Source organism: Anoplopoma fimbria, chromosome 14, assembly GCF_027596085.1.
Source record: "Anoplopoma fimbria isolate UVic2021 breed Golden Eagle Sablefish chromosome 14, Afim_UVic_2022, whole genome shotgun sequence".
NCBI classification, from domain to species: Eukaryota; Metazoa; Chordata; class Actinopteri; order Perciformes; family Anoplopomatidae; genus Anoplopoma; species Anoplopoma fimbria.
Genome location: NC_072462.1, coordinates 3,238,538 through 3,250,839, shown reverse-complemented (window position 1 = coordinate 3,250,839; position 12,302 = coordinate 3,238,538). Strand labels below are relative to the sequence as shown.

The window sequence follows — 12,302 nt, the reverse complement described above, 5'->3', positions numbered from 1 at the left end:
GAAGATCTATGTTAGCGGGTCCTCACTACATTTACTACTCAGACAGGACATTCTCCAGACTTCAGCTGTAAGATACACTTCTGACACCGAGGTTACAGTACGACCAGGGTTAAGAATAAAACAGGACTGCAAAACCTCTTTAAGTTAAGTTTCTTTCAGAGATATTTAACCCTTCAACACATATCTCCCTTTTGAAGGTTGGCTTTTTTTGATCATTAAGGAGACATCATTTAGTTAAGGTTTGACGTTTAAGGTTCTCTCTCAGATATTTTTGGCCCTTTATGAACACTTTCCGTAACTCTGCATTTCTGCAGACTTTGCCCAAGGGAATTACCCACAATTCATAGCAATCTGACATTAAATGCAGGGTTACCACTGCAAGCTTCAAGACATAAAAAAAGGTAAACAAATAGGGTGTTCAGCTGTCTTATAACATTTACTTTGAAACATTAAGGATTAAAAATGTAACATAAAAAACACATGAAATCAGAGATTTTTTAAATTTTATTCATTCATTATTCACCTTTTAGTAAACAGAGCCTGTAAGTCCAATTTATTTAGCGGTGCGTTTGGATGTGATCTTTCTTATGTTTTATTTATTTTGAATATTTTATTAAAACATTTTAACATTACAATTTCAGAGTCTCAAAGTCTGAATATATTTGCATCTTGTTGCTATTATATTATTAATATATAAGTGGCATTAAATTATTTCTGGGAAGATATAATGTTCAACAAAATAAGTTATTGTGACTAAGTGGTTCGGTTTTTTGTCTGGTTATGAATGTTCTTTTTCTTTCTGGGAAAACATGTACAATCCGTGACAGCAACAATATTTACAGTACAAATATATGTTCCCAAAGCACTCACTGTCTCCGTCACACGTTGTATTGTCATATTAAACACAGCAACACAGCTACTCACAAGAGGAATAAATACATTTAAAAAAGGACAAAACTATAAATAATAGCCCTGTCACAGTTTGCATCTTCTCTCTGAGAACGAGTGCACTTCCTCCCACAGTCACATGACCTGCTCAGGGGATTTGAACACTGAGAACTGTCCAAAATTATAAGTATGTTCATCCATCTGCTAGTTTCCTCCTGTGATATACTGGCAGCTCTTTTGCTCATTGCATGCTGGGATACATTCCAGCCCTCAACAAAACCCTCAATAGATTAATGTAGAACACCTGGGCTAAACAGAGCACATCATGTAAACGTCATGGCAACGTTTAAGTTAAGACTCATTCCATCAATAAAAAACTGAGCAGCTCATAATTTTTTTTTTTTTACACCAACAGACATGAAGCCTGCAGACTCTTGTTTTTGATCCCACACTGTGTTCAGACCACGAACACACCAGTCACCTTTGGTACAGTGGTGAGGAAATACAACACTGTAAGAGAGACACACAATCACACACACACACACACACACACACACACACACACACACACACACACACACACACACACACACACACACACACACACACACACACACACACACACACACACACACACACACACACGAACAGCTGGTCTGCAGCCAGAACCAACAGTACTGAGCTCTGCCTCGCAGCAGCATCACCTCCTGACTCCTTCTGAGGACAACAAAGGATAGAGAGACAGAGGGAGAGCATTGGGGTGAGGCAGAGAGAGAGAGAGAGAGAGAGAGAGAGAGAGAATGGAGAACGAGCGAGTTGGTGAAAATAGTGGACTCCTCACTCTTCCTGTATCGTGGATCATTCATTAAGAAAGAACATTTTATAGCTTTATAGGATTTTTAGGTTAAATGTGTCATTGTGAAACAGAGTACGACACAATGATCGTTTTATGTCAATTATCTTATTTTCATATTATAAATAAAAATAAAAATAATTATATTTGGAAGCCAAAATCATAATACAACCTGATTAATTGCACTGTGGTGTACATTCTTAGAATCAGTAAGACAGGAATACAGAAAAGAGCAGGTGAGAACGGCTGAAGAAGACGTAGGAGAAGAAGAAGACGTAGAAGTAGAAGAAGAAGAAAAAGGAGTAGAAGAAGAAAAAGAAGTGGAAGAAGAAGTAGAAGCAGAAGCAGAAGAAGCAGAAGAAGACGACATAGAAGAAGAAGACGTAGAAGAAGAAAAAGAAAGAAGTAGAAGAAGAAAAAGAAGTAGAAGAAAAAGAAGTAGAAGTAGAAGAAGAAGAAAAAGAAGTAGAAGAAGAAGACGTAGAAGAAGAAGAAGACGACATAAAAGAAGAAGACATAGAAAAAGAAGAAGAGGTAGAAGAGGAGAAAATGAGCTGGTATTGGTGAGTGCTTGTGAAAGTCCACAGTCTTTGATCCGGTGCTGGCTTGCGTAACCGTGGCAGCGCTTTGTGTAACCATGGGGCCAATGTGTGAAATTCCACACACACAGCACCCGGCCGACCGCAGGACGACGGCGGCCGCACAGATCTCTGACCTGCTACCCAAATATGTCACCGGGGACGAGTGGGAGGCTGGTTTTAATACCTCCAACTGACAAAGACATTTAAACACCACCATGTCTGTCTGAGACACACACTGTTAATGGTACACGAATGAATGTATGTTTACACAATTATCTGGTTTTTAAAGTAAATATACAATTTGCTTTTTCCAACATTCACCATCGTTCAGAAGTCTGTAATCCTGAATTATTATCCTTTCAGTTTGCAGAAAGTCCTTTTTTAGATATGTTATTTAGTTTAGTACATAAAGAACAAAACGCTGTTCAAAGGTTCAACCAGTTTAGCTTCTTGTTTTAGAATTTTACAATAATGCAGCCTGTAACAAGCTGGAATTAACATGCAACGTGTTGTTTTAGCAAAGCTCTTCTTCAAACTTCACTTCAGAAATAGAAGGTTCATTTAGAGTTAGCACTGTTGGAATTAGCACCAGCTGAACAAATCACAGTTTAACCCGTCAGTCTAACAACTGAGGCGCCTGCAGAGAGAGAGTATTTATAACCCAGTTGCATTGTTGTGGTTCAATAACGATCAATTTACTTTGCTTTTTTGGACTGGACAACACATTCACAATTAAAGTTATGTCATGAAACACTGTTGGAACATCGACTAAATAGAAGTTTGGATCATTTAATCTTCTTCTTTTGGGGTCAAAACTATTTAAACTGTAAATAAAACATATGGTGATGAATTATTCTGTTTTAAATCTCTGTTAAAAAAGTCATTTTTGAAGGAAAAGTTTCAATAAAACTCCAAACCTTTGAGTAAGTAGTGTAAATGTGTTTAGCTACACAAACAACACGGCTCTCGGTTTGTATTTAAACGCCGTACAGTCTCCGCTCTCTCTGACGGCTGCTGCTAAGAGCTGCCTCACATCTCCAGAGGTCAGAGGTTAATCCTCGGTGTTTGCACACCCGGGCCAGATGCCATCTGACAGCGGGAGATTCCCAAACACAGAGAGGTGTCATTGGGGCGAACTGAGCTCTGAGGGCTTTATCTGTGTGGGAGAGTATCAGAGGGACTAGGAAGGAGGGCAGACATGTTTTCAGGCTGTTCAGCAACTCAAATATTTATATAAATTATGATTAATATGTAAAAATATGAGTTTTTGAACTGAGTTTATAAACAGTAGTTTAATTTCTGTTGTACAAGAACTTTATAACAACATTTTGGACATAATTAGTTTTCTTTACTGTGTGCATTTTGATTAATTAAAGTTTTTATTATAGTTATTAATATTGTATTGTATATTTTCATATTTTTATTCTTAATTACATCATATGTCTATACTACTGCGCTTTGATTACTGTCATGCACCAATCACCAAGCCAAACTCCTTGTATGTGCATGAACATAAACAGTTTCAGATTCTGATTCTTTAATAATGTTCTAACTCGAGGTCCGCTTTCTAACTCCACCAGGAATAGAGCGGAAATGATTTGTCATGTAAATGGAAATTAACCACCAGCAATTTTGACAATTGATCAATCTGTCGGCCTGATGATGATTTATCCTTTGGAGGCAACGGACAATTTTTCGGTGGTTAAGAAGTTGCCAGCGGATATCAAACAACAACACAGGTGATGGCTGCTAAATTTCAGACCCTGATAAGAACCAAGACCTCCTCTTCTGTGCACCGGTCATTGTTTACAGTCGGATTTGCAACTTGAAGAGCAAAAATGAAGTTTGCGTTGAGAGATGACGTCTTATCTCATCTTTATAAACAGATAAAACATTTTTAAAGTTAACAAAAAGGTCAAGACGAGAACATAGGTTCCCAGATTGCATTTCTGCCCATATGATACACACGGACTGTTTACCTGCTTTCAATAAAAGCCTGCTCAAAAGTGATTGGTTGGTCAAAACGGAAACGCTTTTGATACTTAGCTATTGTCAGATTCTACGTTCATATGAAGAGATCTGTCTATAGAGATTAATATTTGATTCATCGTTTAAGTATTTTTAAGCAAAAACACCATAAAATCCCAAATACTTTTGGACTTTATTGGAAAAACAAGCTTTACTTGAGCTTTAAATAGATTCAATGATTAATCGAGAGATTAAATAAAAAATATATATAATCGTCAATCAAAACCTTTGTAAAAGCAGTTTATTTTGTTACGGTGGAGAATTAACTTTCATGCTAAACTATATCATACAATCCCACATGAGTTAATAAACTGTATCAAACTGTCGAGGCTTTTGACATAAATCAAGCTGTTAACCCTTCATCCCCCAAACCTCCTTTGGCTTGTTGGACCTCTGCAATGATTTTTGGACACAAAGTGTTTAAGGATTTATTACATTGTTTTACTGCCAGAACGCTTTGAAGCTTCGGCTGTGCATTGTTTCAGAATAATATGCTGATTATTTTCTGTCCAACTTGACATTTCTTTTTTTCTCAACGCATTCAGTTTTTGTACCATAGAAGACCAAAAAAACCTGGGGTACTATTGCTTCAAAAATTACATCATTGGCTATACAATTAACTTTTTTGCAATAAATGTTCTACTAATCTACTAATTGATCAATTGACTAATATATTTGTCTCTAATAAAATGCTCAAATCCCTGTAACTTTGCAAGAAAAAACAAAGGTTACTAAAGGGTTAAAGTAGCAGAATGACAACACTTTTAACTGTTCCAACAAGACATAAAAACCTTAAAACATACGTGTGTGTGTTACGGTAACGTCACTTATCTGTGTAACGAGTGAAACACACATGAATCATGAGATAAGCTGAAGGGGGAGGAGGGGGAAGTGAGGGGGGGGGGGGGGTATCTGGAGAGCTTGAAACTCTCCAGGGCTGTGAGGCAGTAACAGTAAATGTCAAGGAAAAACTCACTATATATAACTCTCTCTCTCTCTCTCTCTCCTGCAGAGCATTTTATCTCTCCCTCGTTTCATCTCTCCATTCCAGAGGAAGGAGTAAAGCGAGGATAGTGGGGGGGTGGTGGTGGTGGTGGTGGTGGTGGGGGATCCGTCAGAGGGCTGGAGGAACAACTTCGGGGAGAGCAGTTTAAGGGGTCTTAAAAAAGGCTTTTTAATAAAGCCCACTTGGTCGCTCCACCTGCCTGCACGCCGCCACAGATTCCTGGAGCGATGCTATTTGGCCGGGTGGATAAGAAGGAGGAGGTGGAGGTGGAGGTGGAGGAGGATACTGTAGCACAACATGAACACAAGTGGCATGCCAGGCCTCTCACATCACCGCTCCGGAGTGGAGCTTAAACCCCCAAAGAAAACCCCCTGGAGATCGGTCAAAAAAAACCGGAGCAAATGAAATGAAAGCAGCTCATAAAAGATTCCTGACGGAGGAACGCTGACGTCTGAAAACACCGGCTGGTCACCTCGCAGAGTTTCTTTGTTTGTTGCGTAAGGTTAAATCTGAGCAGCACATGGACCTAATCCCTCCGACCAGAGGATGAGCAGACAATCCCTCCCTCACCTTGAAATACTCCTCTTGAGGAAACTCTCTGACACCACAGACGACGGACAAAGTGTCTGAGACAGCAAATACAACATCAGAATAATCTCTTCTAAAGACGCACTTTTACATGTTTTTTATTTAGATTTACCTCTTAGGTTCTGGATCTTATTTGCTTGTATGTTTTTATTGTGAAGCACTTTGTAGCTTTGTTTTGTAAGGTGCTATATAAATAAAGTTATTATTATTATTATTATTATTAACAATATCCTTTCAAAGCCATGAATGTACAGTTAATTAAAGTATACTCAGCTCTGTATATAAATCATACAGTGTAATATAGTTTTCATTATTGATTCCAGTTTTGGGAAATTTTTCTAGAAAAAGCGTTAGATCCAAATCCATTGATGATTTTTTATATTTTTTTTAATTTTAAATTTGACACAAACCAACTAGGGGACATATTTCTATTTTATTATTATAATATATTATTTAACGGATAACTTCATTGTTTTTCAAGAGGACATTTTGGACTAAAAAGACAAATTACTCCTCTTAAAGCTTCATTTAACTTCAGAAAAAACTCTTGAATACATTGTTTTTTTGCACAAAACCAGCACTTTAGATTTTGTCACTTACATAAGAATCACATTATGACCTGAATCCCTAATATCGTAAAAGATGTGTTTCAGTGCTCATATGGGACTTTTTGTTGTTGACAAAAAAAAATCATCATTAATGTTCATGTAGAGCTGAAACAATTAACAGATTGACGGAAAAATAATCAACTATTTTGACAATAAATTAATTGTTTGTCATTTTTAAAGCAAAAATAGTGAAATATTATCTGATTCCAGCCTCTCAAATGAGAGAATACACTGCTTTTTTGTCACATATCATTGTAAAGTTACAATTTTGGGGGTTTTGGGACTTTTGGGTGAACAAAACAAGACATTTGGTTCGTAAAAGTTGTGATGTTTTTGATTATTTTTGGGCGTTTCATATACTACTAGATTCATTTGTTAATCATTAAATATTCTGCAAATTAATCGCTAATGAAAACAATCGTTAGTTGCAGCCAAATATTCATGAAAAGGTGTCGAGGAAACTCAACTTGCTGTTATCAAACATGATCTAGGTTACTATCCAGACAACAAAGAAAGAGGAAACGTTTCCTATTTTCTAATTCTTTCATTTGACCGTGAGCTCCACAAACAGGACTAAAGGCACCACGACTCCAGATGTCAGGGAGTCTCTTACCTGGATGGGCTCTTGGGTCAGTCTCATAGGTCCAACACATTGTTCTGTAGATGAAACCTGCAGGAAACACATGAAACCACACATGAATCACTCTGCCACAATCCAAACACGTTCAAAATAAAACACACAAAAACAAAAGAAAGCTGCGAACACTTCTTACCATTTGACCGTTCATGTCCAGAAGCATGTTGGCATATTGTGTTTGATTCTCTCTTCACCTCCTTTAATCTCCTCTCTTACCTCCCTCTTTAACATCTAAGAGTCCATGCAGCCTCTTAAAAACAACAAATATCTGGTTTCTTTACTTCAGATTTTCTCTCTCCTCCGCTGCAGAAGTGGATATTTACATTTAAGTATTAGCCGTCCAGAATGGAGCCGTCCACTCAAACCTCTTGAAGAAGGAATTAGCAGGCAGCCGCAGATTGACTTGGATAATCCCACTGCAGGAGCATCACACCCTGAGCTGTATTTATATATATATATATATATATATATATATATATATATATATATATATATATACACACGTGTATATGCGTCACTCTGCCGTGAACGAGCTGCTTGGCCACATGAGTGTGCACACACATGCTTACACCACACTTTGGACACACGATGAATCAGCTGTTGTATTTACCGTGTTGCATCTCAGCGGACAACACTTGATGATGAACCACCTCTGACTCATTTTTTGTGGTTGGAAGATCTTTGTTGGAATATGTGGTTTTGTGGCGCAAACATGTTTGTAAGAAACACTTATAATCCACGGGGGAATAGTCCAGATTAAGGTTTCTTTCCAGACAAATATCCACAAAAAAAGTAAGGAGACACCAGTTGGTGACTAAACCACATGTAATTTGTCAGCGGTCACATCAGCTGACAAACTTCTAGCCTCAACCAGCCACTAACCAACCAATTAAACGTCATCCAGAGCTTTTATGGTGTTAAACTTTAAGAAATAAATTTGGGTGACATGCATCTATGTTGCTTCAAAAGAACATTATTATATTTGCGAAGAAAAAATAAAACTTAGCATCAGTGTTGGACACAAACCACAAACCCCACTTCACCAGCTATGACATACTGGTAAGTGGCATGCAACCTCACACGATCCAAATGTTTGGCAGTGATGTTGATCTAGTTACTTCAAATATAAGGCTTTTTTTTTCATATCGCATTTGTTATTTTGTGTGTAGTGTGGTATAAAAACACAATTTTAAAGGGAATGAATATCTACTGAAACGGAAACAGAAGCTTAGTAAGCACATAAAATATTCCTCCATACTTCTTTTATCTTTTTAACAAACTATGTGCTGTTTGATGTCTGACATTCACATATTTCTGATTTAAAGAGCAGAAGCAAAATGAGCATTGTCGTATGTAAGAGTGTAAAAAACATCCAGGTATTATTTATTGAGAGTTTAACTGAGTGTGTTGGGATTAAGTTTTGATTGAAAGTTCTGCAAACACTGGCAAAAAAACCAAACAACAAAATAACCAAAACAAAAGAATTTCAATTTATTTGAAGTTCTTGGATTTAATATTTATGTATAAATTATGTATTATGTATAAAGCAAGAAAAAATATATACTTCCAGGCAACATACAGAAAATGTTTTCAGACAGAGAGAAGGGTTATAAACTGAGAGGAAAATGTTATAAAAATATTAAAAACATGCTCGTATCACTATGAAGAAATTCAACAAAGAACTAAGAAATACATTTAAGAAAATGTAAAAGAAAAAGTATTTTTTTATGTTCACTGTTCATTAATTGGTTATTCTTGTTTATCTTTTCTGATCCTGCTAAAATCTATCTGTCTGTCCATCAATCTATCTGATCTAAATGGTCTGTTTCTGTAGAACCCATCACTCAGAGTAAGAAGCTGACTGAGAAATTACATTTTCAAGGCCTTTAAAAGACATAATGTGCCCACTAATATGTCTAAACGTCTGTGCAGAGATCTTGTTTTTTCTTCTTGCAAAAAATCCAAATCGAATCAAAGCATAATCAAGCATAGAGAGTAAGAGTTCCATGAAGTCTGCACGCTATTAAATCAAACAAATCACTTCCTGGAGCTGCTCCACAGAAGAAAAAAATCCTCAAATAAGACGTGATGTTTTTTTTTATTAAACTGTGAAGCAGCTGAAGAAAGTGATTTTGTGGGAAAATCTGACAAATGATGCTGTTTAGTTGATCAGTTCGTCACATCAGAAAATACTTACAAACGGTAGCAACTCCTCTTTGTGCAATATAATGTCATTAAATTAGAAGACTTGTTCTTTTAAACATTTTGTGCTGCTTTTCGGGTGAAAAGATGCTTTCTTTTAGGTGCATCTGCAGAATGTAGAGCGTAGGCTCGACAATATTAACAATAAAATCTCCCACAATAACGATAATTAATGCATGAGATTTGTTTTCTTGTTTTTTCTACAAAAACACTAGATGAACAGCCGATCCACTTAGCCACCGTCTGGAAAAGAATGGATTAAATTATTTTGATGGTCAGGGTAAGTATGCAAAAAAACCTGGTGGCAATTGATTTAGAGTCTCCCCATCTGGTGCTCCAGTATTATACAGAAGTCTTACACAGACTCAATACACAATATACAAGATTTCATGGATGTAAGCCAAGCCAACTAGCTTGTACACACTTTGCATAACATCACTAATCCTATGTTTACACCAAACACAAAACTAATTGTCGCATCATGTTTTGTGTGAAGCATAAGGCTTATATTGTTAACAATAAGACCACTCACATAACTACACAATGCAAACACTAAAACACGCTCAAACCCGATACACAGACTTTAGCTGGGCCTCTTCTTATTGCCGTCCTGGTATCCAAGAAGAGCAAAGAATGTCCGGCTAAACCAGAAATATGTGCAGCAGTGAGATGGCTAATAAGAACAACCTTTGCGGAGCATAAATAATTGTAGATAATAAACCATAATTGACCTCAACCAATTGCCCTGGTGGAAAGAACATCCCTGATCAGGAGAGTCAGTTGTTTGTCTCTGAGTGCAAAGAGATTCTTGGAAGTCTGAGCTGGGATCACGTTCTTGTTGTCAGGGATCACGGTGAGGTCTGAGAAATGATGTCTAGCTAGTAAGTGACGACCCGAGGGAGATCTGAACTACAGAAGTCAGTAAGAGAGACCAGAAGTGGTTCAGTTTCGTAGTTAGGAGATAAAAAAAAGACTGAGGGGACTGAATCACTGTTGACAACAAGAAGCTCCAAAGATGTCAGGGGGGGGGTTGCGGGTTTGTGCTTCATGAGAAAATGAGTAATTGTGTTTTACTTGAAGAGTAAGCAGCCAGATGTGAACCAGAACAGGAAGGAAGTCGGTGCAAACGGGGACAGACAATACAGAAAATCACTGCTAAGAGAAGAATCTGGAGGGAGATCAGTCAGAGGAGTTAAGACTGTGATGTCATCGGACACCATCTCTACTTAAGAGTAGGTGACGAAATCCTCACAGGGAGACAGGAAGGGGAAATAGGTGAAGGGAGATTAAAGAGTACAAAAGACAAGAGATGGGTGGAGGAGGAGGAGCATGAGGAGTTTGCTGGTACGCTTCATTCATAAGGATTCAGACAACGGAGAGGGGAGAGGACAGAAAGTGTGCAGAGTCGATAGAAAGTTGGAGGAAAGAGAATAAAGAAAGACAGGAAGTACTGCAAAGACCTGTTTTTGAGATAAGTTAGTATTTTTGTTCTTATCAGTGATTTGGAAGCTGTAGATTTACATAAAAAGACATGCAGATATAAAGACGATGGAGTGGTTTATAATCCCAAATCGGAAATCACAACATACTGCAAAGACACTCAAAGAGTTACAAGTAGATTAGCTATAAAATTAAGATAAATAATACCATTGATAGTGCAGGTCTGTATGTGTTGTGCATTGATTTCTTGTGTTGTTTTAGCAAAACATCAATAGCATATGAGGCAGTAACTGACAATGATTATATGTTGGAACTGATCATTTCCCCTACTGTTGAGGATCTAAACAGGAAGTATAATGCTGCCATGGAGTGAGAGAAAATATTTGTTTACACTTTGGCAAATTGGTTTCATTAAAAGAATGCCGAACTAGCGGTTAGAAGTTCCTCTTTACACTGTAATCATGAGTGTACAGACAATTGTCACTGGATTCATTTGATAATGAAAGAAAACCTAAAAACGGCAAGTTCTGAAGTTGTATGGAGCTTCTTTTTTCTAGGATTTCTAAATGGATACAAAATCTGTTATATCACAAACGATGATATCCTCAGGAAGTGTAAATCACACTGAATCTATAAATATGTTCATCACCTCTGTGTTCAGACGGAGTTATGTGTGTTTTGTTAAACGAGCAAAATCAAGACAGCCAAACCACAATCATTTACTTCCCATTGTTTTCAGAACACGAACATGCAACGCCATCAGTATTGTTGCCTTTCCTTCTGCACCTCCACATTTTAAAAACCCTCAAACTTAGATCTTCTTGCTAATTTAATAAAGCTTCTCTCGCTGTGGAAACCTTCCTCTTGAAGTCATTCCAGCTCATTCCTTTGTTTTTGTGAAGCACTTTGCGCGGTCGGCTTTGAAAGGTGCTGTATAAATAAAGCCTTAATTACTTTCTGAGGCCTAGGTACATCATGTCATTGCATATAATGTATACACATTAGGATACAGATCAAACATTGTTCTCATTGTGGAGGCCCGAGTTTATTCCCTCAGAATGCAATAAACTTAAACAAAGTTATGGCATGTTTAAGGTGTTTTCTCACTGTTTACAATGATGTTAGATTATAAAGATGACAAGTGAGTTTACATTATGGCTGCAGAACAGAAAGAGTTGTTTACACTCGCAGGCCAATGTCTAATCATTTTTGAGCAAAGTGACAAAGAGTGGTGTATCTCTCATCTCGATATACAGAATGACGTTACTGTGGCTTTCAGAGCGCGGTTAGACCCTCTGATCTTATGCATTAGGAACCACAGTGATAAGCTATTGGATTTATTTTGTGTATTGCCAGTAAAATACCGTGCTTTCCTCATATCATATCACTCATCATTGTTAGGAGTTTACGTGAATCACAGGCGCAACAATGCCGTCTATTCGCCGCAGTCTGCACGCTGCTGCCGTCATCT

At 37.4% G+C, this 12,302-nt stretch overlaps 1 protein-coding gene across 7 annotated transcripts in view; it reads right to left on the bottom strand.

The window, feature by feature from the left end:
* pde8b (phosphodiesterase 8B) overlaps nucleotides 1-12,302 on the bottom strand; it is a 38,799-nt gene that overhangs the window by 19,549 nt on the left and 6,948 nt on the right. For 6 of the 7 annotated variants that reach the window (XM_054611871.1, XM_054611874.1, XM_054611873.1 and 3 more), the window contains one exon: nucleotides 7,166-7,222. The exons of the other annotated variant lie outside the window; for it this stretch is intronic. In XM_054611871.1, coding sequence (XP_054467846.1) covers nucleotides 7,166-7,222 — 57 coding nt within the window. The remainder of the gene's footprint in view (nucleotides 1-7,165; nucleotides 7,223-12,302) is intronic. 7 annotated transcript variants of the gene reach the window in all.